This window comes from Idiotropiscis lumnitzeri, chromosome 6 (assembly GCF_059441095.1).
Source record: "Idiotropiscis lumnitzeri isolate Australia: NSW breed Sydney's pygmy pipehorse chromosome 6, RoL_Ilum_1.0, whole genome shotgun sequence".
NCBI classification, from domain to species: Eukaryota; Metazoa; Chordata; class Actinopteri; order Syngnathiformes; family Syngnathidae; genus Idiotropiscis; species Idiotropiscis lumnitzeri.
In genome coordinates, this window is record NC_142396.1 from 16,902,720 (window position 1) to 16,930,682 (window position 27,963).

General features: G+C 41.3%; 2 protein-coding genes across 6 annotated transcripts; one reads left to right on the top strand and one right to left on the bottom strand.

Moving 5' to 3' along the window:
- Positions 1-12,621, top strand: polg (polymerase (DNA directed), gamma). Of its 5 annotated transcripts, none has more exons than XM_088297418.1 (23): positions 4-269; positions 559-1,172; positions 1,990-2,185; positions 2,260-2,427; positions 2,516-2,662; positions 2,762-2,841; positions 2,919-3,101; positions 4,002-4,144; positions 4,212-4,338; positions 4,414-4,638; positions 5,483-5,600; positions 6,121-6,186; positions 6,333-6,458; positions 6,527-6,687; positions 7,325-7,378; positions 7,461-7,578; positions 7,854-7,989; positions 8,760-9,006; positions 9,829-9,951; positions 10,042-10,210; positions 11,036-11,244; positions 11,318-11,478; positions 12,157-12,621. In XM_088297418.1, exons 2-23 carry the CDS (start codon positions 586-588, stop codon positions 12,183-12,185), a joined length of 3,573 nt encoding a protein of 1,190 aa, XP_088153544.1. In that variant the 5' UTR covers positions 4-269; positions 559-585; the 3' UTR covers positions 12,186-12,621. The 5 variants fall into 5 exon arrangements, 4 of the variants coding, with proteins under 4 accessions (XP_088153545.1, XP_088153542.1, XP_088153544.1 ...); XM_088297417.1 differs by having other exon boundaries at positions 5-269; positions 11,944-12,621; XM_088297416.1 differs by having other exon boundaries at positions 2-269; positions 4,212-4,638; positions 11,944-12,621.
- On the bottom strand, positions 11,871-27,784 carry fanci (FA complementation group I). Its single transcript, XM_088297426.1, has 37 exons — positions 27,618-27,784; positions 27,454-27,526; positions 27,064-27,194; positions 25,910-26,063; positions 25,748-25,805; positions 25,518-25,559; positions 25,305-25,428; positions 25,145-25,230; positions 24,948-25,080; positions 24,779-24,856; positions 24,550-24,686; positions 23,471-23,651; positions 23,302-23,389; positions 22,247-22,377; positions 22,096-22,166; positions 21,829-21,943; positions 21,428-21,550; positions 21,119-21,187; positions 20,942-21,043; positions 20,554-20,745; positions 20,268-20,389; positions 20,026-20,187; positions 18,242-18,421; positions 16,123-16,289; positions 15,971-16,041; positions 15,596-15,712; positions 15,470-15,521; positions 15,269-15,396; positions 15,008-15,073; positions 14,833-14,929; positions 14,279-14,466; positions 13,725-13,781; positions 13,577-13,636; positions 13,240-13,308; positions 12,420-12,515; positions 12,220-12,355; positions 11,871-12,117 (listed from the first exon to the last, which is right to left on the bottom strand). The coding sequence occupies exons 1-37, from the start codon at positions 27,708-27,710 to the stop codon at positions 11,960-11,962; spliced, it is 4,107 nt and encodes a 1,368-aa protein (XP_088153552.1). The 5' UTR covers positions 27,711-27,784; the 3' UTR covers positions 11,871-11,959.
- Between the last annotated feature and the right edge of the window lie 179 nt (positions 27,785-27,963).

The following is a 27,963-nucleotide window of genomic DNA, read 5'->3' on the forward strand; positions in this document are numbered from 1 at the left end:
TTCTCTCTTGTATACACGGAACGCAATCGAAGGGTTTCTTTTTCACAGCATCCAGTCTTACTTTGTTGGGGTGGAGTTAAACGCGGTCATCCTGACCACTAGATGTCGAAAAAGTTGTAAAGGCATGCTGATCTACTTGAAAAAATATACCGAAGCAGCGATAGCTCACGTTCACGAATCTTTTCGTCACATTTACTTTTGACAGCCTTAATCAATCGGCGCCTTTCTGTTTTGCACTGCGGGCTTGTCATGAAACAGCTGGACTTGAAGTAAGCAGCTTTGTCATGTTTGCTCCACCATCGAGCCAAACGCAAGAGCCTAATATTCAGTTTGCAGTTGCTAACAAATGATTTGACTTAGATAAGTTGATAGAAAGACTTAACCTTGTTTCATTTTAGATCTTTACTAAAGTCTGTCTAATTGCTTGCTGATAGCGCCTTATTGAAATTATAAAATAAATGCACTGGTCGTCTCTTATTAAGATTATACACGGGTAATGTTTTATTAAGGTGATTAAGTCAAATATATGGTGATGAAGTTGTGAATGTTTTTTTATAGGATGCAGTGAGCTGTCCAGATGAGGCGATGCTGCTGCACGTGTCACTCAAAGTGATCCGCTGTCCCGTGCACAGGTCGGTCATCTCCAAAAAAGGAATATGGCTGCGCTCCTTCTGCTCCACAAAGTCCCACTCAGTTCAGGGCGAGGACACCGGAGAGACCCGTCTGAACCCCCTTAATATCCAGATGCTGTCAAGAAATCTCCATGAGCAGATTTTTCGAGGGCTGGTGCCGCAGTACAGAGAAGAAGACGTGGAACGCGGCGTAAGGCACTTGCAGAAGCATCAGCTGTGGGGGAAAGAAACGTCGCTGTTACAGGAAGTGGAGCTGAAGCTTCCCAAAATGTATGGGGACAATATTGACGAGCACTTCCGTGTTTTGGCTCAGAAACAGAGTCTTCCCTACCTGGAAGCCGCCGCCGAGCTGCAGCAAGCAGAGCTTCCTCCCATGCCTCAGGAGTGGACATGGCAGGTTGGCTGGACACGTTACGGGTCCAACGGGGAGAGTCACAGAGTTGACTTCCCAGATGAGACAGCACTTGTGTTTGATGTAGAGGTGTGCATGGCAGAGGGACAGTGTCCAACATTGGCAGTTGCCGTGTCTCCAACACACTGGTAAGGGGGGGGGAAAGGGCACACTGCGGTGTAATGACTTAAATGACTATGTTGATTGGCTTCATCCATTTGATAGCATGGTGGATTAGTGATTAACACGTCTGAGGTTAATCGAGTGGAATTTGCATATTCTCTCCATGCTTTTGTGTTTTGCCCATGTACTCTGGCTTCCTCAAATTCCAATAAAAGCTAGCCAGTGAAGATGCTGATTTATCCAAATATTAATGGACCTAACTTATGTGCCCTGCTATTACTGGCGACCAGTCCCAGGTTTACCCTGCCTCTCACCCAAAGTCAGATGGGATTGGCTTCAGCTCATTACTCTAATGAGGATATGTGCTATACAAAATGGATACATGGATTCTTTTGGGAATTATTTAGATATTTGTTATTAGATAGATGCACCAATGGTACTAAAGTAATACAGTGGCACAGACACTTACTTCATTTGTTCTGTGAACAAGCCCGTATGTGTAATTAAACTAAAAGTCCCACACAATGTCCTATACTATACGTGTGATGTGTCCGTATGAGCGAGATTGTCCCTTTTCCACGCTTCAGTTCAGTGTAATGTTAGCGTCTGCGCCATGGTTCACGTGAGCTTCTTCATTTTGTATTTATTTGCTTGACTATCAGGTTCAATAAATGGCATGGACTGCATCAATTACTTTTTTTCCACTTCACTCGAACACAGGCAAATGTAAAGCTCTTGGCAACGCTAACCCCCCCAAAAAAATCAAATGTTGTTACCCACTGTACGTGGGTACTGTATTTTCTTCCAAGTTTATGTGACAATTTTTTGCGTGACCGTTACAAGGTACTCCTGGTGCAGTAAACGTCTGATCGAAGAGCGCTACTCCTGGTCAAACCAGCTCATCCTAGCTGACCTCATCCCGCTGGAGACACCAATGAACTCTGTCCGTCCTCCAGAGGGTCAGTGGAAGGAACGGCTCATTGTGGGCCACAATGTCAGTTTTGACCGATCTCACATTAAGGAGCAATACTTACTTAAGGTGAGTGTTTTCAAAAAGGGCTGTATGAGTACATGGCGTGTGTTTTCACATTGAATTACTGTCCGTTTCTCAAGGGGTCTAAGATGCGCTTCATGGACACGATGAGTCTTCACATGGCTATCTCGGGCCTGACTGGCTTCCAGCGTACACTATGGATGGCCAATAGGCTGGGCAAGAAGGTTGGCCTCCAGGAGGTCAGCCAGCACATGAAGAAAGTGGGACAGAAAAGAGACAGTCCCAAGGTTTGTGTATTTGACACTGGCTTTGGGGGCTGTTGTTGTTTTAGGCATAAACTAATGAAAAGCTTCACAATTGAATGTTTTTGTGCAGATTGGAATTTGGGACTGGGTGAATATCAGCAGCATTAACAATTTAGCTGATGTCCATGCTCTGTATGTGGGAGGGCCACCATTACAGAAGGTGATAAGAGAGACCTTTGTAAAGGGCTCCATGATGGATGTCCGGAACCACTTCCAGGTCTGTCTGACCTTTTGTGCACATGTTCATCAATCCATCACGCTACCCAGCTATCAAAGCGTCAGTGGACAGTAACCTTGTCTTTGCTGTCTCCTGCAGGAGTTAATGCGGTACTGCGCCTCAGATGTTCAGGCCACCCATCAAATATTCATTGAACAGCTCCCTCTCTTCATGGAGAGGTCAGAAAACATTTTTGTCTTAAATTGTGGTCATTGGTCTTGATCTTGATCTTAACAACGAATTTGTGTTTCCAAAGATGTCCCCATCCAGTGACATTTGCCGGAATGCTGGAGATGGGTGTGAGCTATCTTCCTGTCAATCAGAACTGGGGGCGATACCTGGAGGATTCTCAAGACATCTATGAAGAGCTCCAGAGAGAGATGAAAAAATCTCTCATGACTCTAGCTGATGATGCATGCCAACTTCTGGAAGAGGAAAGGTGAGACAAAAACTTTGATTTCTCAACCCGCGTTTTGTCAGAATAACTTTATTATTATTCCTCAAGAGGAAAATATAATGAATGTGAATTTTCTATCTCAGGTGTTTGGTGCAACATCGCTCTGTTATCTTAAGGTTAAGGCAACTTACTTATCCACTTAAATTACGTTTTAATAATAATGCCTCACTTTTGTGGACCATGACGTGGCAAAGCCATTTTCTTTGTTTTTGTTGCATGCTGAAACCATTTGGGTTTTATTACAAAGATGAATATCAGACAAAAGTTCAGAATTCTAGCTTTTAGCTGATGGTGTTCACATCTAGATGTGTTTAAAAAAGACTGAGGACAAAGTTGGGCTGCTCGATTATGAAAAAAATATTAATAAAGATTTTATTTTAGTAATGATTAAAATCCCGATAATTCAAACAGTTATTTTTTGGGGAACAAAACAAAAAATGTTTTTCATGTAAACATTAACAAAAGGCAAATTCTTTGAAACACTATAAAAACCTACGTTCCTTTTGGATTAGATTGTTCATAAAACTATTATTTTAAAGGAAAAAATGTGCAACTATATAAATTTGAGTATGCTTTCCTTGTATAAATAATCAGTGCATTGGAATTTACTGGCTATAAATGTAGAAATTGCCACAGGACTGTTGTAACATTTAAATTATTTTAATAGCACACTCAAATTTTTAACTGAAGTATTCTAACCAGTGATTGTCTTTGCCCGTCTGAGACCTTCCACATTCCCCCCCTGATGTTACAAATACATAAATCTCCGAAAAATTAGAGCATCACATATTTTCGGCGCAAAGAGGACACCCACTAACTGGATATAATGACTGTCACAATGCCATTGTCCATATCATGTAGATGATATTTTTTCCCCCCAAGATTCAGAGATGATCCTTGGCTTTGGGACCTTGAATGGGATGTGCAGGAATTCAAGCTGAAAAAACTACCAGCCAGCAAAAAGAAAGCAACCAAAAAAGAAGTTGAATCCCAAACTGCTGCTCCTCTTGTCGACTGGATGGAAGGTAGAGCGGCTCAGTGTTGCTAACCAGATGATAATGGTCTTCATTATAATTTACTTTGTGCTACAAGACACAGGTCCACCTTCTGAAGAGGACACTGGAGCGGGTCCTTGTCCCAGCAGGCTTACCGTGGATAAACTGAAGGAAAAAGTGAATCGACTCCCCAAGAGAAAGCAACACCTGCCTGGACATCCTGGGTCTGCTCTCCAACAGTCAGAACTTTACTTTTGCTTTCACTTTCCATTGTTGCTCAATATGTACCGCATCATCAGGTGGTTTCGCAAACTGTGTGAAAAGATGTCTGCGGACAGCTGGTCGCCTGGAGCGAATCTCATTAGTCTTCAGATGAGAGTGACCCCTAAACTAATGGGCCTGACATGGGATGGATTTCCCCTGCATTCCACCGAGAAGTATGGCTGGGGCTATCTGGTTCCAGGACGCCGGGATAACCTGGACTCGCTGGAGGAAAACGTAGGGACAGCCCTTTGCCCTCACAGGTATGTAGAACCCTGCTCTAGTTTAGTGGTTTTAAAACTGTGGCAGAATAATTTGCTGTAAATTCTGTGGAATCATTTTTAAAAAATGTACACCTATATATGAGGACCAGTGGCTCAATAAAATAAACACACTAAGCCTTTTTTTTTTTAAACGGCCGCTTGAGTGCGGCGGCACGGTGTCCGACTGGTTAGCACGTTAGTTGGCCTCACAGAACGGAGGTCGTGGGTTCTATTCCGGCTCTGGCCTTCTTGTGTGGAGTTTGCATGTTATCCCCATGCCTGCGTGGGTTTCCTCCGGGTACTCCAGTTTCCTCCCACATTCCAAAGACATGCATGGCAGGCCGATTGGACCCTCTAAATTTTCCCTAGGTATGAGTGTGAGCGCGGATGGTGGTTCGTCTCTGTGTGCCCTGCAATTGGCTGGCAACCAGTTCTGTGTGTCCCACGCCTACTGCCCGAAGACAGCTGGGAAGGGCCCCAGCATCCCCCGTGACGCTTGTGAGGAGAAGGGGTACAGATAATGGATGGCTGGTCACTTGAGTGGTCCGTAAAGTCACGGAATCTAGCGAACAAATCGCTAAGGTGGCAACACGGACAGCTTTTATAAAACAGCCCCTCTTTGTTTGTGTACAAGTTAGTCTCAAACAGGTCACAAATACTTTAAAAACAACCCCCAAAAACACTCCCCATGGGATTTGGACAAGTATGTTATTTATCTTGAAGTGCTGTCGTGATTCTAAGGGGTTCCTTGGAAAACCTCTGTGACCAAAAAGTTTTAGAAGCACTCGTTTAATGAAATAATCCAGCCTGCATAGGATCCATTTGGTGTTTTTGTCCTCTACAGAGAGATTGAGCGTGTTTACAGAGAGCATTGTGATCAGAACTCCAAGGGGGCGCCCGAGTATGTGGACAGTGCCCCATCAGATGACCTCATGTGGACAGACAGCGCTGTTTGGACAAAGGTACTTAAACAGAATATGATACGACTCAACTGTAGTGGGAAAGCAAGTAGCCCATGCTGCACACACTTCTAAGAGCTATCCATCCATTCTTTTATAGTCCCCATGAGTCATGGGTGAGCTGGAATGATTCTTGGGCTTCAGCTGGGGTACATCCTGGTCTGGTCACCCGCCACTCAAAGGGCACTTAAAGACAAAACAATCATTCACATGCACATTTGCACCGATGGACAATTTGGAGTCTTCCGTTAGTTTAACATGCATGTATTTGGACCGTGGGATACAAAGTACCCGGTGAAAACCCACACAAGCATGGAGTGAACATGCAAATCCCCACAGGAGGGTCTGAGCCAAGATTCGGATCCGGGACCGACTTGGCTGTGAGGCAGACCTGTTAACCACTAGTTCACAGTGCTGCTTCTATGATCAATTCCGTTTTCAGAAATCCATTTTGTATCGACCATAAACTACAAAAATTGTACTAAAGAAAAGATGCACCCCCCCCCCCCCCCCCCTCCACCAGGTGGAGGAATATGGATCTCTGGAGGGACAAACAGAGGAACACAGAGTCAAAGCAGTGACAAATGGGGTATCGGATTTGTTTTTATTTATTGCCTTTGTTCGAACGTCATAAAGTTGTCTATTACCTCATTAAATTATAGTAACAGTTTTTTACATAGCAGTTCTCAACATCAACTCTTGTCTTCCGTTTGTCTTTCTTTTAATTTTGTACAGAAGCTGCAACCTACCCGCAAGTCCCAACCTGTCCCAGAGGAGAGTCATTGCCACTATCACCAAGGAATAGGCCCCTACGGCGATGTAGACACACCTGGGTGTTGGTTTTTTAAACTACCACATAAAGTAAGGTGTCAGCGCTTAATCAGTAAGTGATTGGCAGTACACTCAAGAGTCATCTTTGTCTATTTCAGGATGGGAATCAAAATAACGTGGGCAGTCCTTTTTCAAAAGACTTCCTACCTAAGATGGAGGATGGTACTCTCAGAGCAGGAAGGGGAGGTACCAATGCAACACGTGCCTTAGAGATCAACAAAATGATGTCCTTCTGGAGGAACACTCATAAACGCATAAGGTAATTATCATTGTATTACCGCATTTGGGGATGTTTTTCTCACACTCCGTATTTGAGTGAAATGCGTAGTCAGAATAATTAAAATGTAATATTTCTAAACTGTGAATAGTAAGACAAATATAAGTTTGCAGGAACGCGCACAATAAATTATTAAATGAACCAAGGGGTGACGGGTGGGTTAAGAAAGTAAAATTCATGACAAGTGAATCGGTTGACACACATTGTTGTTCAATAAAAATTATTTCATCCTCTTCATCATGCTGGTCACATTTTGACATTATGAGACCAAAACGAGACCAAACCCTGGAGCAAGCATTCCTCGCCATTGCAACGCTTCAGCCAAGATGTTCTCAGAAAGTGATGGCGACTGAGCTTCAAATGACATCAGCGGATTGCATCAGCGATACAGACGGAATGGAAGAATCACAGAAAGGCAGAAGAGGGGACGTCCTTGGAAATGGATTGGTCCATTCATGGATCATGAATTTTGGCATTCAGCTCCTTCGGGAGTTGTGTAAAAGTAGTCAAATCTAGAGCCTTAGTACTTAAAAAAAAAAGCTGAAAAACGGCCTTTGAAAGTGCTTTTTATTTAACCTGGAAACTTTCTTTGAAAACTAATTTGATGGTCTTGTCATAGCTCACAGATGGTGCTGTGGCTACGGAAAGGAGAGCTTCCTCGTTTTGTGAGCAGGTTCGTAGCATATTGGCTATTTTGACCCCAAAAGTGACGGAAAACTCTGAATCTCATACAATGATTTGTGTGGTTTCCAAAGGCACAAGGAGTTTGATGAAGAAGGACAGTATGGTGCTATATTACCTCAGGTGGTCACCGCTGGAACTGTCACACGAAGGGCTGTGGAGCCAACATGGCTGACTGCCAGTAATGCACGCGTAAGAAACACACAAAAACATCAAACTAGTAAGTTAGTACCGTGACGGACCGGAGCTCATGATGTACAGTGGCTGTCATTTACAAGCTAAAAACAGTATAACCTTGATCCAGTAGATCGTAATTATGCGACAGCAGGAAGTATTTAAAGCCAAGCCTGAGTAGTGTCCGAAAGCACATTTTCATTTGACTAATGAGTGAACTATATCGTCCACTACCTAGAAATCCTTTATGAAATGAGGGTTCCGAACACGGGCAATATGTTTTGTGTCCTCAGCGGGACAGAGTGGGAAGTGAGCTTAAGGCGATGGTGCAAGCGCCACCGGGTTACCACCTGGTTGGGGCCGACGTAGACTCTCAAGAGTTGTGGATTGCAGCTGTCCTCGGAGAGGCCCATTTTGCTGGGGTGCATGGTGAGATTTGGCATCCGTTTGTTCATTTTTCTAGACATCGTTCAAGGTAATAGATTTTAGATGGCGTCTCACAGATGACTTAACGGCAGGGTGCACGCTGGACTTTAGATTATCTGTCAATCATACCACTGACACGTAGAAACAGACAACCATTCTCATGTATGTTCATCTCTACTGCCAAAATCGTTTTTGGACATTCACTGTTTTCGACCAAAAATTGTTAGCGTTTATGAATATGCCTGCGGCAACATGGTAATAAGCGGGCCGGGTCACTCAGTAAATTAAATTCTTGGCTCGAGATGACTTTAATATTTTGGAACATAACATTTCTACCAAGTAAAATTTGGCCAGACCTTAAAGCTCTTACTCTAAAGCAGGGCTGGGCAAACATTTTGATTGGCGGGCCACAATGGATTCTAAAATTTGACCGTGGGGCCGGATCAGGAGCAGATTGATGGAGTGTTTTGGTAAACACACCTCATCAGAAAAAAAAATACATTTAATTTAAATGAAAGTGAACAAAGGCATTACAACAATATAGTTGTCTTTGAAAAAACACAGTATTTAGAAAATAAAATATTAACAAGGTTTATCCATTTAATTTTTTTCAAGTTCGGCGGGCTTAAAACGTTTAACGGGCCGCATGTTGACCCCGAGCCATAGTTTGCCCAGGCCTTCTCTAAAGATTGGTGAAAGTGGCACAAGGTATGTCAACCTGTCACAACAACAACATTTCATGTAACTCTGGCATGCAATTCTGTGCGGTTCAGGTTGTACGGCGTTTGGCTGGATGACGCTTCAAGGAAAGAAGAGCCAGGCCACTGACCTGCATAGCCGTACTGCCGACGCCGTGGGCATCAGCAGGGAGCACGCCAAGGTGTTCAACTATGGCCGCATCTATGGCGCAGGACAGCCCTTTGCAGAAAGACTGCTGATGCAGTTCAACCATCGCCTGAGCCAGACAGATGCTGCCAGTAAGGCCAGACAGATGTATGCTTTGACAAAGGGCTTACGCAGGTACTCGTCTTCATTGAACAGTGCTACCTTGACTTAAGAGATTTAAAGCGTTTCGTATCCACCCTCGTAACACAAAGCACTCTTATCTAAAATCAACTTTTCTCGTTGTCATGAATATAAATGCAGTTAATCCTGTTCCAGTCCACATTTTTTCGTGAGGTTTTTAAATTAGAAACTGGCATTGTACTGTATAAAAACATAATCGTAACAAGAAAGTATGTAAAGAAAAACGATTTTTCCTGACTGAGCTTAACCTTTATTGTGTGTAGCCTTTTTTTTGTTTTTTTATTTTTACAATGCTCACCTCACTTTAAGCAGCTTCTCCATCTTTTCATGTGCAAAAGGCCACACTTCAGAAATTATTTAAATGCCATCGGCTGGTGTTGTTTAGCGACTCTTTCTGCCTCAGTATATAAAAACTACGATCAACTTCTTCACCAAGTTGACTACATGCATACCTCGCTCATGTTTTTTGATGGGTGTAAACTTTCAATTCAGTGGATAATCCAATTCTTCTCAATACTCACTTTCTTCAGACCCATGGTTGGTAAAAATAAGTTTGGCAAAATGTGAGCACAAAACCCAACAGACTGGTTGTAAGGTGTGAATTGATGGTGGCCAGATGTTGTGATGTTCACTGCGCCGAGCGAATAGCCACAAGTAATGTTTTTACTTAAAATTCAAATCAAAGTAAAAAAAAATTGGAAAAACAGTTCTAAACTCGAAAAGCTCCAAAAGTTGCGGCACTTGTAAGTAAGGTACCACATTTGCTTATAATTGATTATTATCTGTGTGTTTTCTTTTTTTGTGGGGGTTGTGCAGATATGAGCTATCAGACGAAGGTGAGTGGCTGGTCTCTGAGCTGGGAATTGACGTGGAAAGGGAGGAAGATGGAAGCATATCCCTCCAGCAGTTGCGGAAGATTAGCAGATTAGCATCACAGAGGTGGTAATTTATGGCGATTAAACACAGTTTTATACAATTCAGATGTTCAGATTCTGCTTTTGCCTTCTGTCTTCTTACTTGACCCATAAGCTCCCGGCGGAAAAAGTGGGATTTAGTTGGCAAACGAATGTGGTTTGGCGGCACTGAATCGGACATGTTCAACAAACTGGAGAGCATTGCGCATTCAGCCCAGCCAGCGACACCTGTACTGGGCTGCAGGATTAGCCGAGCTCTGGAGCCCAAAGCAGTAAAGGGTGAGGTGAGCGAAAGAACGCACCAACAGGAGGGCAATAAGATATTGATTTTTCTTAAAGGGGTTCAAAAGCAAGGCTTCATTGGACCATTTCATTCTTTAACCACTGTATTTCAAGATTGTTTTTTATTTTTTTTTTGCTCATCTTAAAGGTTCTGTATCCTTAGATGTGTGTTCAAATTAGAAGATTGTACACAATCTTAGTCATTGCAGTTGTTTGATTTGAATAGTGAAACTTATACCGATTCATTAAATACCAGAGGTACTCGCACTGTGCTTATGTAGAAGTAGCCAGTTAAAAGTAGTAATGATTTAACTTGAGTACAAGTTTATTTTTTTAAATTGTTCATTTTTTGCGCCTTAGATTGTAGATAATACCTGTTTTTAGATAAAAAGTTTTCTGTTTTTTATTGTTTTTAACAGCCATGATGCTAAATTAGCTAATTAAAAAAACAAGGCATTTGCGGTTCACCACAAACCATTCTTGTTGCTGACAAACAATTCTCTTGAATACAACCACAGTTGGACTTTATGTTCCGTTTCAGAATCAGTTGCATTTGTTTTTTTTTAAGTTTGTGTCATTTGTGTTTGTACAAAAAAAAAAAAGTAGCAAACCTACAGTATTTTGTCAAAGTAGGGAGTAGAAGATATGGATACAGATATGTATCACATGTTGGAAGTAAAAGTTAAGTGCTCAAAATAAATAGTACTCAACAGATGCCTGAAAAATCTACACGAGCACAATAAAGTATTTGTACTGGGTTACTTCACAACACTGATAAGTACAATTCTTTAAGACATCACATTAATGTCGGGTTTTCCTTGTGTCAGTTCATCACCAGCCGAGTGAACTGGGTGGTCCAGAGCTCGGCAGTGGATTACCTTCATCTGATGCTCGTAGCAATGAGGTGGCTCTTTGAGGAGCACGATATCGATGGCCGTTTCTGCATCAGCATCCACGATGAAGTGCGCTACCTTGTCCGCAGCGAAGACCGATACCGAGCGGCACTGGCATTGCAGATCACTAACCTTCTTACCAGGTCTGTTAACAGATGCGATAGACCCCTCTGGAAACCAAATTGGAAATTGACTTCACACTTTTTTCTCCCACAGGAGTATGTTTGCACACGCATTAGGCATGCGGGACCTTCCACAGTCTGTCGCTTTCTTCAGCGCGGTTGACATCGACACGTGTCTGAGGAAAGAGGTCACAATGGACTGCGTCACCCCGTCGAACCCCATGGGTGTGGAACGAAAATACGGCCTTCCTCCTGGTGAGCCTAAAACTAAATGCACTGATTGACAATTATTTCCAGCATTGAGTGCTGCAAACTGTCATCCATGCTAAGAGAGTGCAGCCATACATATTTAGATATAGAATGAAATTACAAATATAATTATAAAATGAATAATAATTCCGTGACGGTCAATCAAAATGTATGACTTTGTGATGGGTGACTTTTTTTGATTCAGCTCTAGTCTTGGATCTCATTAGATTGTGGAATGAGTAAATCATTGATAAAGCTGCCAGTTAGATCAATCATTAACCTAGAAAAAGTTGCATAAGTACAAATTGATCAAATGACACCCGTGATGCAATATAGCACAGTTTTAATGTCAGCCATAGAAGAACATCTCCAAATGCGTTCAGAAATTCAAGACATACCAAATATAGTGTTTCTTCATAATTACATTCAACAATTGGAGGAAACAAATTAACACACACGATATGCTTCCAGGTGAAGCCTTGGACATCTACCAAATAGTTGACATCACCAAAGGCTCCCTCAATAAAGGAAAATAAAATCTTATGGAGCAGGCAACGGACTCTCGTAACGTGAACTCAACATGGAGAGATGCCTGGAAGCGCATCAAGTATGCAAGCAGAAGATGTGTGCAACCAATTGGAGCAGCTCACTTTTTTCGCTTCTTCTTCTGTTTGGGTTCTTGAGTCTCTTCAGCAGCTTGTGACCCACCCTGAGGAACAGAAGCAAATGCTATAAGCAGGCCGGGACAGAGTGATCCGCCTATTGTGGAGCAGACGCTTACCTCCACGGTGTCGTCTTGCTCCTGCAGGGCCACGTCCAGAGATGCAGTATTGATGCGGAAATCCCTCGACGTACTCAGTTTCATGTATTGCATCAGATTAACCTGGACATTAGTTCATTTTATTTTCTTGTACGCATTTTTTTTTAAAACAGACATTCACACATACCTTTGACTTCTTTGAAAGTGAAATGATGTATTTCTCATACTCTTCAATGTTGTAGATTAAGTTGGGAATGGCCTTTGTCTGACGCAGAAGTTTTGCCTACCCAGAATGCAAGATGATTGTATTAACTTAATCATTTCTTTTGAAACGGACATTGTACAGTTTTTACACATTTTTGAAAATTAAAATGAGTGCATTACCAAAATGTATCATGATATTTAGATGGGATGGGCGCCACACCAAATTCTGGGCCTCATCATGAAGGGCGCCACGCCAAAAATGGCTGGGAGCTGGGGTGCTTAAATATTTCACCAATGACACGTCAACTTGGAGCTGGGAGTGGACTTTTATTTTTTTTAAATACTTTTTCAACTTGGGGGGGGGCTATTGGTGGTGCAAGTACATTGAAACATGTTTAGGGCCACTACAAACTATTCCCATTTTTCCATTCCTCTGTCACCCATGGGAATACGCATATTGATAGATGAACTGATTGTCAATTGTGTGAATATCGGCGCAATAGAAAAATGGTCTTGTTGATTCTGTTACAACTAATTTTATGCTCTATAGAGGATCAGCATGAAACCGCCTATGGGAAGTTGAGTTACTCGATCCACTCAGACCAACTCTATTGCCACTACTGCATTCGTCAGGTCAGTGGGGCAGCCTTATTGTTCTCTATAGGGCACTGACAGTCAAAGATAAATTCACAACAATTAGAGTTAAGGCTGTACTTAAGCTAATTTAGAACAAGCACTAGATCACCTGTGAGCCTGACCAGCGTAACAATGGTTTAGCCCATGCCTAATAGATATGTGCTTACAGTTGCAGCAGTGTTCACTTCGTTCTTCTTTTTCTTCTTGTCTGCACCACTAACACTTGACTCTCCCCCCTGCAGAGAGTTAATGAACCAGCAGTATATAATATTAACTCACAGTTGGTTTCCAAACTATACATCAGGGGTCTTCAATCGTGTTCGAGGGCCGCTGTCCTGCGTGTTTTACATCTCTCCCTCCAGCAACACACCTGCTCCAAATGAGCAGGCTCGTTATCCAGCTTCTGTGTTGCAGCAGGGAGAGATGGGAAAACAGGCAGGACAGCAGCCCTCGGGCGGGATGGAGGACCCCTGCTATACATGGACTGGTTTTGACAATTTGCACCTGAACATATGTGATGAAATAGTAGCATTGTGGAGTCAGATGGGAGCCCGACAGTTTGACCTGCATTGTGGCACATTAAAAAATAAATACAATTTGAGCATGACATCATCTGTGGTGCAAAACTCCAAACATTGTTGCCAAGACTCACCAGCTTCTCAAAGCGGGAAGGTAATTTACCACACTGACTGGCACAAACTTGAATGTACTAAAAATGTGAAGAAAATACTGAAATAATATCCAACTGGGTACATGTAGAATTAAAAGGTTAATTTCAAATGAAGATGAGAATTGTGGAAATATCCAAATTGAAAACTTTTTTTTATTGGGAATTAACTAAGAATTGAGACTAAATGAGTAAGAATGTATCAGAGGGCATTGCAGTACCATATTTGGGGGATTTCTTTTTTCACATCACTTGAGCAGCGGCATATCAGAAGCTTGCCTGTGTCTCAAAATTTGACTCAAGACACAAAGCCCAAAAGGTTATTAGAAAAATAATAAATAAAATCAACCAAGCGACGGCTCGTAACTACCAGTCAAGGTACCGCCATACTTACAGGAATTCTGTTTGTTTAGGTTACGTTCCTATTGAGAGCCAACCTTCAATTTAGGAGCTTCCTGGTCAATTCCCACAAAAAGTTTCCAACTTTGGCAAACACCTGAGAATTATCCAACTCAAAAAAAAAGTAGACAAATCCGCACATATTTAACTAGCGTGGTGAGGGTGGTGTAAGTGCGACTTAGCACTCTGAGCAATGTGATGGTGCAGGTTCCGAGCTGCAATGCGGTCTGGACCAACTCGTTTAGTGCAGTCAGAAGCGTTCCAAGCTGCAGTGTCACTGCTTTTTCGACAGAATCCTGTTGGCCTGTAGACTGCGTGGCTTCTTCTACTTCTCAGAAACATAACAAAGCCCCAATCAGTGTTGTGTTCACACACAAGAACACATCCAGCCTTAAGCCCGAAACTTCATTGGTCAAAAAACATTATCTTGTCTTCTTTGTAGATTTTTTTTCCCCATTTGTTTAGACAATGGAGGTTCTTTCCTTTTTTTACATCTACTAATTTTAACAAATGAAAAAAATAAATTTTTTTGGGACTACCACCTGAAAGTGATTGTATGATCAAGAAGCTCTCAAAGAAGACGGGAGTTGCATGTCGAAACTAATAGAGGTAAAAAAAGGAACTATATTGTCTAAAAAAAATGAGGGGAAATAAAAAAATAAACCGAAACGCATCCGTGTAAAAGGCTCCCTACCATGGCTTGATTTGTCAGAGGCTATCTGGCTTTTCTTTCTGGCAATCAGCCAGTCCACTTCATCTAGCACCTTGTCAACTTGAGATAGGACCTGCAGCTGGAGGTCGAGATTACAAACATAATGACTATTGTGAAAAGATCTTGGGGAAGTGGAAAACCAAATGAAAGCACTTACTGCTGATGCTGTTGCCGTTTTTATGTTGACAATAGCAAAGTGAGACTGCTTTTCTACCTCCACATCCTGGTCAGAAAAACAATATAAAATGAAGCGAGTAATGATGCTGTGCAGCTATCCAGACCTTTTTTTTAATGGATAAACTGGAGTCTATCCTAAACAGTGATGATATGGCAATAATGTCACATCAGTCATTTCGGAACTCATTCTATCCAGCATTTCAACTTGGGAACAGCGTCTCCCATAAGAATGATAAGATACCTGATCAATATCTCCGAGGTGGCTATGGATGTCCTGACAGAGTTCGAGCAACAAGCTGGCAGGGCTCTTAAAAAGAACATGCAGGCTGAAGAGAAGTGAGAGCACCCCCTTGGACAAAGCAGAATCCTCTAAAAACAAGGAGACGTTTTTTTAGTACAACCAATCAAAACCAAACGATGACGCTCGCTGGCATTCACTGACCAAAGCTGGTCTCCTTGCAGATTTTCACCGTCCACGTGATCATCTGAGAAAACTGTTGATTCGACGCAGCTGTCAGCAGACCCAGTATGCATTTGTCATATGAGCATTTGATTATAACATACGTACCTGCTGAGAGGAGGGTTTTAGCTGGAGTGAAAGCACGCCCAAAATGTTGACCAATAGCTGAGCTTCTTTGCTGTTAAACTCCTCCTCGCCGTCACTCAACTGGGCGAACAGCGCTCTCTGTTCAAAAAGAACGAGTTCAACGGAGAATGAGCGGAGACGTTCAAACTATATATCTAGCTGTCCATTAGCTATATGAACGGGTACACCCTGGACAGGTCGCCAAATAATTGCCCGGCACATAAAGACAAACATTCACACCTGCAAACAATTCGAGTCTTAAGTGAACCATTTTTGGACTATGGGGAGAAGCTGGAGTGCTCCAAAAAAACATGGCAAAGATGCAGAGAACAAACAAAAAAAAACAACAAAGAAGACCTGAAATTGACGGATGTAACAGTACTTCATCTGTTCACAATCTTCTGGCTCGGTAACATCGTCCGAGTTGTCTAGAAGACAGAATGTTAATAGAATATCAGTCTCCTGTTTATTAAATGTGAATGAGTGTGTTTTGTTTCGACAAGTCTAACCAATGGATGAGAGAAGCTGGGTCATCTTGTCAGGGTAACGTTGCTGGCAGGCAGTGAATACCCCGAGAAGACCCTCCAAGATCAATTGTGACAGCCTGGACCGCTTTTCTTTCTTCCCAGCATCCTCCGCTGCGCTGGGGACGTTTGTATACCGCCACATCAGCACACTGTAAAATGCCAGTTATGTCACAGACCGGTGGACAAAGGTCAAAACACATCTTCCCTGAATCAAAATTATTATAGCTTTGGGCTGCTTGATTATGAAAAAACAATTTTAATAATAATTAATTAATTAATTTTTTGGGTACCAAAAAAAAAGGTGTAAGCAGAAACAATATTAAGACAAATTAAATGTATTTCATCAAAAAAGTGCAAATGTCATTATCCACAACGCTTACAGTGTACAGGGTCGTGGGAGGGTGCTGGAGCCTCTCCCAGCTGACTATGGCCAAAAGGCTCACTACACGCTGAACTGGTCGCCAGCCAGTCACAGGGCAGACATAGACACCGTCACTGAGTGGGAACCGAAACCACGCTGCCCGCACACAACTCAGGCGGATGCACCACGACACAATCAGTGACTCCCGGCAGGTGCAAATGTATAAATTAGAATATGGTTTCATTGTATAAAGAAACAGTACATTGGAGTTTCCTTGCTATACACTTATAAATTGCTATAGAACTGTTATGACATTTAAATAAACAATTTTCTCACCATGGTATTAAACAAAATGAGTACAATACACATACACACACATTTTCTGTCATTTCTGCCATTTGGCAAAATCAAAAAAGTTAATTTTATTTATCATTAATGTACACTCAGCACTCCATCTTGACAGAAAAGAAACAAAAAAACTGAAATGTCTAAATGTTTTTGAATTTATTAAACAGTAAAACTGAAGTATCATACGGTCATAAGTATTAAGACCCTGTACTCAGTATTGAAGCACCCCTTTAAACCAGTACAGTCATAAGTCTTCTTGGGTATGATGCGACAAGTTTTTCCACTCCTGGTCTCTCTAGAGATGCTCAATCAGGTTTAGGTCAGGGTTCTGGCTTGGCCAGTCAAGAACGGTCACACAGTTGTTCTGAAGTCACTCCTTTGTTATTTTAGCTGTGAGGTTCGGGTCATTGTCCTGTTGAAAGGTGAACCTTTGGCCAAGTCCGAGGTCCTGAACACTCTGGAAGAGGTTTTCTCCCCAGGATATCTTTGAACCTGCCCGCATTCATCTTTCCTTCAATCACAACCAGTCGTCATGTTCTTCCAACAGAAAAAAAAACCCCACAAGATGATGCTCCCACCACCATGTTTCACTGTAGGGATTGTATTGGACAGGTGATGAGCAGTGCCTGATTTTCTCCACACGTACCACTTAGAACACCCAAAAGTTCAATTTTGGTCTGATCAGATCAGAGAATCTGAATTTTCATCGTCTGGGAGTCCTTCATGTGTTTTCGGGGCAAACTCTATGCAGGCTTTCATGTGTCATAAAGCCATCATCATAAAGCCTCGACGAGTGGAGAGCTGCATTTGTGCAACTTTATCACTTGTCCATATTGCATCTCTGGAACTCAGCCACAGATATATTTGGGTTCTTTCACCATGACTTTTCACCCACAATTGCTCAGTTTGGCCACCAGATCTATGCCTTGCCACAATTCTGTCTCTAATCTCTTTGGGCAGTTTCTTCAACCTCATTCTCATTTGCGCTGATATCCAGCAATAAGGTCTTATATAAACAGGTGTGTGCCTTTCCTAATCAAGTCCATTCCGTTTAAAAGAAGCAGAACCATCTCAAGGAGGATCAGAAGTAATCAGCACCATGTGAGTTAAATATGAAAGTCACTGCAAAGGGTTTGAATTCTCATGATTATATGATATTTTCCTTTTTCTTTTTTTCATAAATATGCAAAGATTTCTACATTTCTTCAGTGGAAGAAAGTCAAAAGTGTGGAAAAAAATGAAAGCTAAAAAATAAAACTAACCAACTTGCCCTAGAAACTATTTCAAACTACCAGGTAACTGAATTTTAAAGGCAAAAGTCAAAATGAAAGAAAAACTAACAATGATGAAAAATTCCAAACTATTATAATCCTGCGGCTAACGGATTCCTACCTTGTCATTTCACACAGGAAGCGGAACGTCAAGTCTGAGTTTTGGCCATCGGGGCCGTCCGTAACTCCGGTATCTTCCAGCTGCTGAATCTTCTGTACCGCCACGCAAAGTGCGTAACGTAGAAATTCTCCACTGGAACGCAGCACGGTGAGAGCCTCCTCTCTGCTCTGAGAGCTGTCTCTGGAAACCACAAGATTGTATTTTTAGAGCCTCTGCCGAGGATGCAGTATGTTTCAACTTCCTCGTAGGCATTCTTCCAAGATCCTTCACATAAAAAATGGTTCAAAAAAATGTTTTATATTAAATGACAGAAACACAACAACACAACTCTAAAAGCTATACCTGAATAGGTGAGAAGCTGTGATAGCTAAATACTTTCCTATAAACAAAACCATTTCACTTGAACACAGACAAATACTGAAAATAACACAGATCGACACATTTAAACTCTTTTTAATCTGAGATGCAAGTAAAATTTCAAGATTCATTTTTTTCAACAAATGGTCAAATCCGTATTGTAAGCTTTTATCAAATTTAAAAACAATGAAAAAACCTGATTTGGCAGAAAGAGGAAAATCCTTTTTTCTTTTTAACTCAGCGTCAAATGTACGTTAGGTACACAAAAGGCCATCCCTGCTGAATATTTGCTGTTGACTGGTGTAATTAGACCACATAGTAATTTGTTGTGTTTATATTTATAGGTTAGAATTATTTTCTTTCAGGGGCTTCTTGATTACGACAAGTTCTGTACAAATGACATAAAGTTGAATGTGTACGCAAGTCAGAACATAGTAGTCGAGTCATAATTACAATAACAAATGGTATAGAATCCAACCCCGCAATATCTTCTATCCTTTGGTATTACGTCATCTGAAGTATTCTTCATCTAGAAAAGCTAACATTCCAGAAAACTAGGAGGACGCTTTCATGCCTTCAGCTAGGAAAAGTGCTCCAAAATCCTTTTCAAGGTCACAGTCACTACTGGTGAACTCGGGACCCTGACTTTATCGAGTGGAAATCTGGCATCACCCAGTAATAATGCAAAACAGAAATTAAAACGATTGGTGTGACGATGTAGTATATTGCTGTGTGATATTTTTGGGGTTAAATGTAAAAGTAAATCGTGAAAAAGGCCGGATGAAATTGTTGTCTACATAGTATCGTACTACTTATAATACCAATTTAAATGTACCTCTAATGTAAGACAACACGCTTGTGAACATCAAGAGCCATAACAGATGCATGCATGCAAAAACAAGCACAAACTTGACTGTTCTTGTGGAAGCTAATCGACTAGTCGGACACACCCAGGTTTGACTCTGCCAAACGAGCAAGATTACAGCGCAGTTGTTTTGATAGCATTCTGGTCAGAGCATATGTAATTTGATTCATATAGTTTGTATAATGTGTAATTTATCAAACCTGAAATGATTTGCAATCGCCGATTTGGCGTCGATAAATAGCAAGTCCACAAAATAGCTCACGAGCGATGGAACATTTGGATTTCTAATAATGTAGAAGTGATCATTTGAAAACGTGAACACTGGCAGAGATTCATGAAAATAAAGAATTGCTTATTAATATTTGAATACATCTATTGTGATAAATCATTAGCACCATCAATGTATGTGATAAATGAATATTGATAAGGAATAATAACATAATATTAAAAGGTAACGAGCTAATTTGTTATTTCAGAAGTGTGTATCAAACTGGTAGCCTTTTGCTTAAATCAGCACCCAAGAAGTCGCTGTCACTTTTCAAAAATGTTGGTGATGACTTACCTAAAGAGCACAGTAACGAGGGTTGATGTGAAGCCCATTGAGAGTAAACTTCGAGGAGTCTTGTTTGAGGGCTGCCGACCTTTTCCGGATTTCTCCCTCAGGATCTCACACAGCTTGTGGTAGCGGTTGAAGAGCTCCACCAGCTCCTCAAAGGCACTTTTACTAAAAGTGTCATACAAAGTTTCCAAATATGGAATTCCCTGTAAAATAATGTAACATACAAAACAGGAAGTGACAAATACCTATAATTGCCTTTGACAAAGTTGTACTCCAAGAGAACCTCGTAGAGTCCTATCACGAGCATAGCATAGATGTTATTCTTCACGCCAACACTGGAGACAGTGGAGAATTCTGCTGACTTGTCCTGATGAGAAACAATGATTGTTACAAATGACTGGGAGGAGTGTCAAGTACACACAACCGACTTTTAGTGTTGTGATAACGTTTTTTATTTGTAGCTTAACATTTGAAAATGAGAAAGTTTAATTACAGTAGAGGAATTGACCAGCGCGTGTGCAGCATGCGTACCAGTTCAAAGTCCTCCATTTCACTTTTGATCATCCGTTTTGTGATGCTCTCCAGAATAGCATGTAGCTCGGACTGGTATCCCTCATCCTCGTCTTCGTCATCATCATCACTGTCGTAAGCGCTGATTTTGGCTGTTCGTCGCATATTTGTCAGCCACAACACGCACTGTACAGTGCAGCCTACCAGGTGGGCCTGAGATAGAAACGTTTACAGTGAATAGCAAATATGTGGGTAGTAAATTATGTATTAAGGCTTCCACGGTTGAGATAAGATTTCAACGAGACATTGACGAATTGTCCGATCATCCAGAAGAACATAGCTCAGTGATGAGTTATTACCAAAAGCAAATCAAAAACAGCAAATCGGCATCACTAAAAAGCAACAGTACTAGAGCCTCCTGAAGGTGGATCTGTTCTCCACTCGCTGTGATGCATGGCTGCAGTTTCACTGGGGGCAAGAGATCTTGTTCAGGTTCGTAGTACCGCCGCAACTAGGAAACAAATAAATCTACGATGCATAAAACATCAGAAGTAAGTCATTGTGAACAAACAGTAGATGTTCATACCTGTGAAACAAGTGTCTGCATGATGGAACTTGCAAGTTGGGAGTTCCGACGAAGAACATCATAGAAGCCCTAAATAACAAAGCCAGCACAAAAAAGGTAGATGTCCGTCTTCATTCATATCAATCGTCTTACACGAGAATGCAATGTAAAAAAGTATGTTGTGTCTTTCGGCTTGTCCCGTCAGGAGTCACGCATAATGGCAGTTATATTAATGCAATATTCCCATACTCAGATGTTCAAATCTGAATCTGCAAAATAGCTAGAACATAACATGAATTGAACACAAAGGCTTTGAAAAGCAGCACAAACCTCATAAAGCATGAGGCGCACATCAGCCTGCTGGCCAAGGCAACGACGCAGGCTGCTCAAGATTTCCAGGCAGAAGGCCTCATTGGCAGCGGCGTTATAGCGAGAATGAACATCCACTTGGATCTGGTTGGGATTATTGGAAGACAGTTGAGCATCAGTCAGAACTTGCGCACCAATTGGAGGACTGTGCAGATATAGTTGACTGTATTGTCTTATTTTATTACAATATAATTCAAGCTTCAAATAGAAAGGAGGTGAGGAGAAATACATTTTTTCCACATTTTAAGAGTTCTCAAGCGTTTTGATGAAATGTCTGTGACTGCAAAACAATTTGAGGCACTAATATGAACCTGGATCAGTTCAAAGCAGCTGTTACATGCTGTATTAAGTAAACTTTCTACCTGGCTGGAGGAGATTGTCTGGCTGCACTGGCTGGAGGCCAGGCTGCCCAGCACTTTGAAATTCTTTAGCAGCAACAAGAATCCAGTTACAGCCGACTTTCGTCCATCCAGTTGGCTGTTAAAAAATCAGAAGAGATCTTTAATGTGGACATCAAGATGGCCCTTCCATGATAAGGCATAAATCACACACGCCAATAGCATTTAAGTGAAACAACTTCGGCTCAAACTGGCAACAAAATACAAAATGGACCAATGCAAATACCATACCTTGAAAACATGGCCTTGCGGAGAACCAGAATCAATGCATCTTTCATGGACATGCTGACTTTCAGCAGAGGCTGGAAGTCAAAACAGTGAGAAAGTTTTCCTCATGTTTCTAACGATGTGTGTCCGTGAGTGCATGCTTGTTTTTTAGTACCTGGACAGCTTTTAGCAATCCCTGCACAGTTGGCAGGGGAAGGTATGATAGATGGTCAAATGTCTCCGTAACCTTGGATGATGACTCCAGCAATATCATTGGAGCAGAGGTTACAATGTCCGAGAAGAGGTCTGAGGACGCAGAAACACAACTCATAATCCAAACATATTTAATATATTTTCATTTAAAAGGGTAATCAAGTCAAAAATGGTGTTTACAATGATAGTTTGGAAACACGTTATTTGGCTGAATATTGCGTTTGTGGAATATTATTTTAGGGGGTGGCCATTTTGCTCATAGGTATTGACTGAAAATGACATCACAGTGCCCAAGAGCTCAGTTTGCAGACGTCATGACCAAAGCCAGAAATTGGTTTCAAGTTTTTAAAAACGACTTGCTGTCAAGCATAATTTTGTATTTATGTGATGGATGGATGGATGTATATATGAAAATGCATTTGCAAAACCCCCAAATGTTTTATATTTCGTACTAATGTAAATATTCTTTGTACAGAAATGATATGTCAATAAATTCATTGTCTCTAAGCAAAAGCTAAATTGATTAAAATAAATAATTTGGAGACCTATTATTGTGTAGATCTCAAAAGCCAGTGCTCTGTGGTGCAAAATACTGAAAATATTAATGAGATGATAAAATATTTAATCTACGTTTGACATCGAACCTCTTCATCATAACGTCAGCCGTTTGTGTTCCCGTCTGAGAGCGCCTGCTAAATTGTTAATGTAGCCGTCTTATATTATGTACAGATATGTATTGATTGAAATACATTTCTGCTCATAGCTGCTGGTTCTCCACACTAACGCAGTTCTAACCAGACTTCTGTTCAAAATTGAACGTACACCTGGGGTCTTTCCCGACTCTGTATTTCATGTTAGCGATTAGCACGCTTAGCGACTCCTCGTTTGCCTCCTCGGTTAAAACACTACTTGTTAGTGGGGTCGTTTATTTTTTATTTGTCACCACGGAGGATCTTTTTGGATCAGACTGAGCAAGTGTACATATTTTTTTGGTTAAGTGATGGTACATTGTATTACCTAAAAAATGATTGACAGGCGAGGCAGTCTTTGTGACCAGTCGATTCAGAACTTGCTCCAGTATCTCGCCTCTTATGGCCTCATGCATCTTACGCAACAAAAACACACCGCAGTGAGACAATACAGTCAACAAGTACAGATTCTACATTACAAAAAAACTAAAAGTTACCTTGAAGCCCTGGAGGAGCACCTGACCTCCAAGCTTACATGCCAGCTGAGTGGGGGTCCGGGCCACCGTAGCAGACCTTTCTGTGGTCTTTGCAAATTGTCCGGGTTTAGGTCCAAATGCATCCATGAGAAAGAAACCCAGCTGTACCAGGCCCTGGGTCACATGGTCCCATCCAAAGACACTGCACAAAAGGATCCATGAAAATCATTATGAATTCCATGAAACAAATTTAAAACCCATCTGATCGTAGCAGAAGCGCGATTGCGCCTGACCAATTTTCATACGCAGACACGTAACCTAGCTTTGAAAGGTCAAAGCATGGCGAGAAAAACAATGTGTGCTATACACACTTTCATTGTCATCTAAAGTAGATGTCAGGTCAAAGACCATGAATGTCAAAACTATTTACAAGATAATAAACATTTAGCTTTACTTATTTATAATAACATGAATTTACTTATTTGAAATCATGTCACATAACACAACAAGACTTGTACTGGCTGCATAAAGCTTTGTCGCTATCTCCCTGCCTTAAGTTAGTTAATGAAATCAATGAAAACGCTTTTAAGATTTTCCTTTACTATGTAAATTATGAAGAAAGTTGAGCAGAACTCAAAATGTGTTGTGATGAACCAGAAGGACAAACAATTCATCGGAATCAGCCATCTTTGTTGTTTACGTTTGTCTTGAACGCTTTGAGGTCAGAACTTGGACAATCTAAATTCACTGGATTCCCACCTTTATCAAATGCAGCATATTTCTGAGCCACTTGTGACCATATGCCTAAACTAACAAAAAGAGTAATCATAAATGGAAGAACAGAAAGCAATCCACATAGTTAGGTGCATGTGGTCCTTAACTGGAGCAATTTTCTCCCTCTTTGCATTCATCACCACATTTTTAGCACCCCGTCAAAAATATGAATGATTACATTGCCTGTGCTGTTAATAGATATCCTGAAGTACGACAGATTAGATAATTCATCTCTAAATCCATTTCCCGAACCGCAAGACGCTCCAGAGAAGAGTAACGTATGTTGCATCCACTAATGCGACGAACCGACATGCAACTGCTCACACCTGCTCTTCACCGTGTCCAAAATCATTTCAGCAACACTACAGTGACCAGGCTGCAGGTCTTGTAGGAACTTGGACCCCTGCAGCAGCTGCTCATCTTTAAAGCTCTTGATGATTGCCCCCTTGAAAAGTTCAAACACCTATCAAACACAGAGAATAGAGAGGCCGGTAATTAATAAGCACACCTGAGACAGAAGAAGACAAAGGGACGAGCATTGCAGCGACCTCTGACCTGTTCCTCAAATCGCTGGATGCGCGCAACAGAGAGCAATAGGGCAACGCTGAAAGGGCAAAGGTGCCCATATGAAGCCTGGAGAAAAGGAATAATTTACGGCATCCATGAAAAATATGGATTTGATCATCTAACAAATTTAGGAAGTGACAGATGAGACATTAGGTACCTTGATGTTTTTCAGGAATTCTCTCCCAAGTTCATGGTTGAGCCTCACAGCAAAAACAATGTGGAGGATAACAGTGCCCTCCACATGTCTTAACTGGTCCTGTGGAATGGACTGAACTTCTAAATCCAAGTTCCTGAGAGAGGGAATAAGTAATGAAACATAATGTTTGTTTAACATGCAATGTTTAAATCACCCACTCTCCATGTTTCTGTTCCTCGTGCTGATGAAGGTCTTGCCGCTTAAAATAATTAACGATTCCATCCAAGACCTGTTTCTTGCAACCCTAAAAGTTGCAGCAAGGCCATTTAGACTGCATGGAGGACTTGATTGCAACACATATTTGTCACACATTAATACCTTTGTAGATAACAAGAGCAATTGATAAACAAGTGGCGGAATCTCCTGCAGGTCGAGCTTGTTGAACATCCGTAGCACTTTCTCCACCACAAACCGCAACTCATCTAATGTCAAGGGAACATCCCTAAAATAAAGCAAACACACTCAGAAGGGTCAGAGCACGGCTCTGAAAATGTTGGCAAATGTTGATAAAGCGAGAAAAACAAAAGTTACCTGAACATCGTGGTCAGGTGGATCACACATTGCGAGTCCCATCTGCAGTATAAACACATGTATGCAGTGAGTTTATACCTTTGAGTGTAAATGACTCTTCAGCTTTTACGGGTTTTAGGAGATTGAAACAAATTGCCATTGTTTCTTAGCATGTTGACGCGAAGGCTTTCTATGAATAAAAAAAATATTATTGAGTAAGGCCGGGAGCATGAGTTATTGCATTAGATCACCTGCTTGAGCAAAGGCTGTTGATCAGCTGTTTCTTATATTGCTCACCACTGAGCTCACCTGTAATTAAAAAAGACAAAACAGTAAACGTATTTTGGGAGGAAAAAACAAGTTTGAGCCACATGTATTGTTTATTAGCATCTTTATCCACTAAGTGTACTAACCTTTGCCATATGACAATGCTTCACAAGCTGTCAGGGCAGTAAGTACAGTAGGGAATAGCTCCAAGGACTTGCCGTTGCCTATTTTTCCCGCCTTGATTTCTTCAATAAACAGCTCTGCTAGTTTTGCAAGGGAGGGTCCAACCAGAGTGTGTGTCTGTATTTACACGAAAATAATCAACCACAGTAATAGGTAAAACACTTTAAAGTCATTGATTGACAGAAAAGGTTTCCACAGTCATTATCTTTGAAAGTGTAATGTTTTTAATCAACCTGTTCTCTGCTGGATTTTTGGCCAATGAACTACTGTGAATCAAAATTTTACAGTTCTTGCTTGACTTTACATCTTCAACATTCCAAATACAAGTTGTTTTTTTTTTAAGGAGGTGAAGAGGCATGGATGTAAAGAGCCAAAATGGCCCATTTTTCACTAACAAAGACAGATTATGTATTTTTTGATCAGGAAACTGAAATGAGTTATTTTCTTTTTATCTATTTATCCAAAAACGGTGATCATCATTCATCCACAAACACTGACCAATTAGTACCAAAATTCATGTGGACGTCCCAACTTGCGACCACTTCAAAATTTCAAAAGGATTGACCTCTCCGTGGCTGATGTATGTGAGAATTAGGAACTGTGGGAGTGAGCAGAGCTACATCGATTATATTTTTAGGACGCTCCTTTAATGAACACGGTGAGGATGCACGGCATATTAGCCGGGGAGGGAAGATGGGGGAATACGGATGCATGCCGGCCTGCTGGCTGCCTGATGCCAACCGCCGTCTACCTCCTTCGAGTTGACATGACTTTAGCACAGCTAAATGTCTGAAATATAACCAGTTGGGGTTTGTGTGCGCATTCATGCTGTTGTCCGCTTCAGCCTGTGTAAATGGAGAATTGATCGGCACTGTATTTTGCGGAGGTGATCACATGAGCTCACGTTTGAAATCAATAAATCCAAACATTTGTGCAGAACTCTATTATGCCTGTCACAAGTTGAAGTAGACAAGAGTAGTAATGGACGTTTGCATTTTGGTGCTGATCGGGTGATTTTAGTACTGTCATTTTACATGCACACCTATGATTTAAGTGCTAATGTGCTGTTCCAAGCATCCCTTTGATGATGAGCAACAGTTGCGTCATGCTTATCTACCTCCAGCATGAGCAGCCCGACAATATCAGTTGCCACTTCACTTTGGAGGTCACCAGATTCACAGAGGGGGATGCAATGTTGATAAAGTAATAATCTGCGTTTTGACCCTTCAGTAGATCTAGGTGGCGAGCCTAAAATAGAGATAATATACTGTACATTGTTAAAATGGCAACAAATGTAAATGTGTATAGGTCACATTACCTAGTGGGCATATAATGTCAATTCAACATCAATATCAATATGACATCGAAGTCTTTAAATTGATTTCATATGGACTGACATCAAATGCCCATTGGCATGTTCCAAAAAAGGTAGAATGTGATATAGAGTGAAGAAATTGGTTCACAATTACATACTTAACAGGACTTTGCAAACAAAAAAAGTTCTTACCTTTGAAGATGGCTTTAATAATTGTGCCAATCGTTTTGCCCTTTAGTGCACTATTGGTAATTAGCGTAGTCAACTTCAAAACAAAGAAATGAGTGTTTTACATGACCAAGGCATAAGAACGAATAGTGCAACTCATCATGCGTATTCAAGTCAACACTAGTTACCTTGCTTTCAGTGAGGGAAGACAAGTATTTTTGAAGCTCTCCGGAACTGCCACCATCTGATAAGGAGATAATTCTCTCCATTTCAGCTTTCATGGCCGAATTAAAATGAATAGATCAGAGTGAGAGCAGCGCGAGTGTGTAAACAACAATCCCTCCACAACGTCCGTGCAGGAGCATATTTCCCGCCAGCAGCGAGCACTTCCGGTGCATTTTTGTTTTTGTAGTTTACAGTATCCTGAATCGTATTTTCAAAGCTTAATATGGTCTACTGTAGCACGGAAACAATTATCGCGAGGATAAAATTATAGTAAACAATTGTCGCGAGCATAAAATGATTGTAAATGCC

What these genes read in the sequence shown, in the direction of transcription:
- polg (XM_088297416.1), top strand. Translation starts at nt 586, where the DNA reads ATGCTGCTGCACGTGTCACTCAAAGTGATCCGCTGTCCCGTGCACAGG. An exon ending in CTCCCTCTCTTCATGGAGAG is followed by an intron (nt 2,842 to 2,918) that starts GTCAGAAAACAT and finishes GTGTTTCCAAAG; the next exon opens with ATGTCCCCATCCAGTGACAT. An exon ending in ACAGCCCTTTGCCCTCACAG is followed by an intron (nt 4,639 to 5,482) that starts GTATGTAGAACC and finishes TGTCCTCTACAG; the next exon opens with AGAGATTGAGCGTGTTTACA.
- fanci (XM_088297426.1), bottom strand. Translation starts at nt 27,710, where the DNA reads ATGAAAGCTGAAATGGAGAGAATTATCTCCTTATCAGATGGTGGCAGT. An exon ending in TTGGACACGGTGAAGAGCAG is followed by an intron (nt 23,652 to 24,549) that starts GTGTGAGCAGTT and finishes CCTTTTGTGCAG; the next exon opens with TGTCTTTGGATGGGACCATG. An exon ending in CTGCAAGGAGACCAGCTTTG is followed by an intron (nt 15,397 to 15,469) that starts GTCAGTGAATGC and finishes CCTTGTTTTTAG; the next exon opens with AGGATTCTGCTTTGTCCAAG.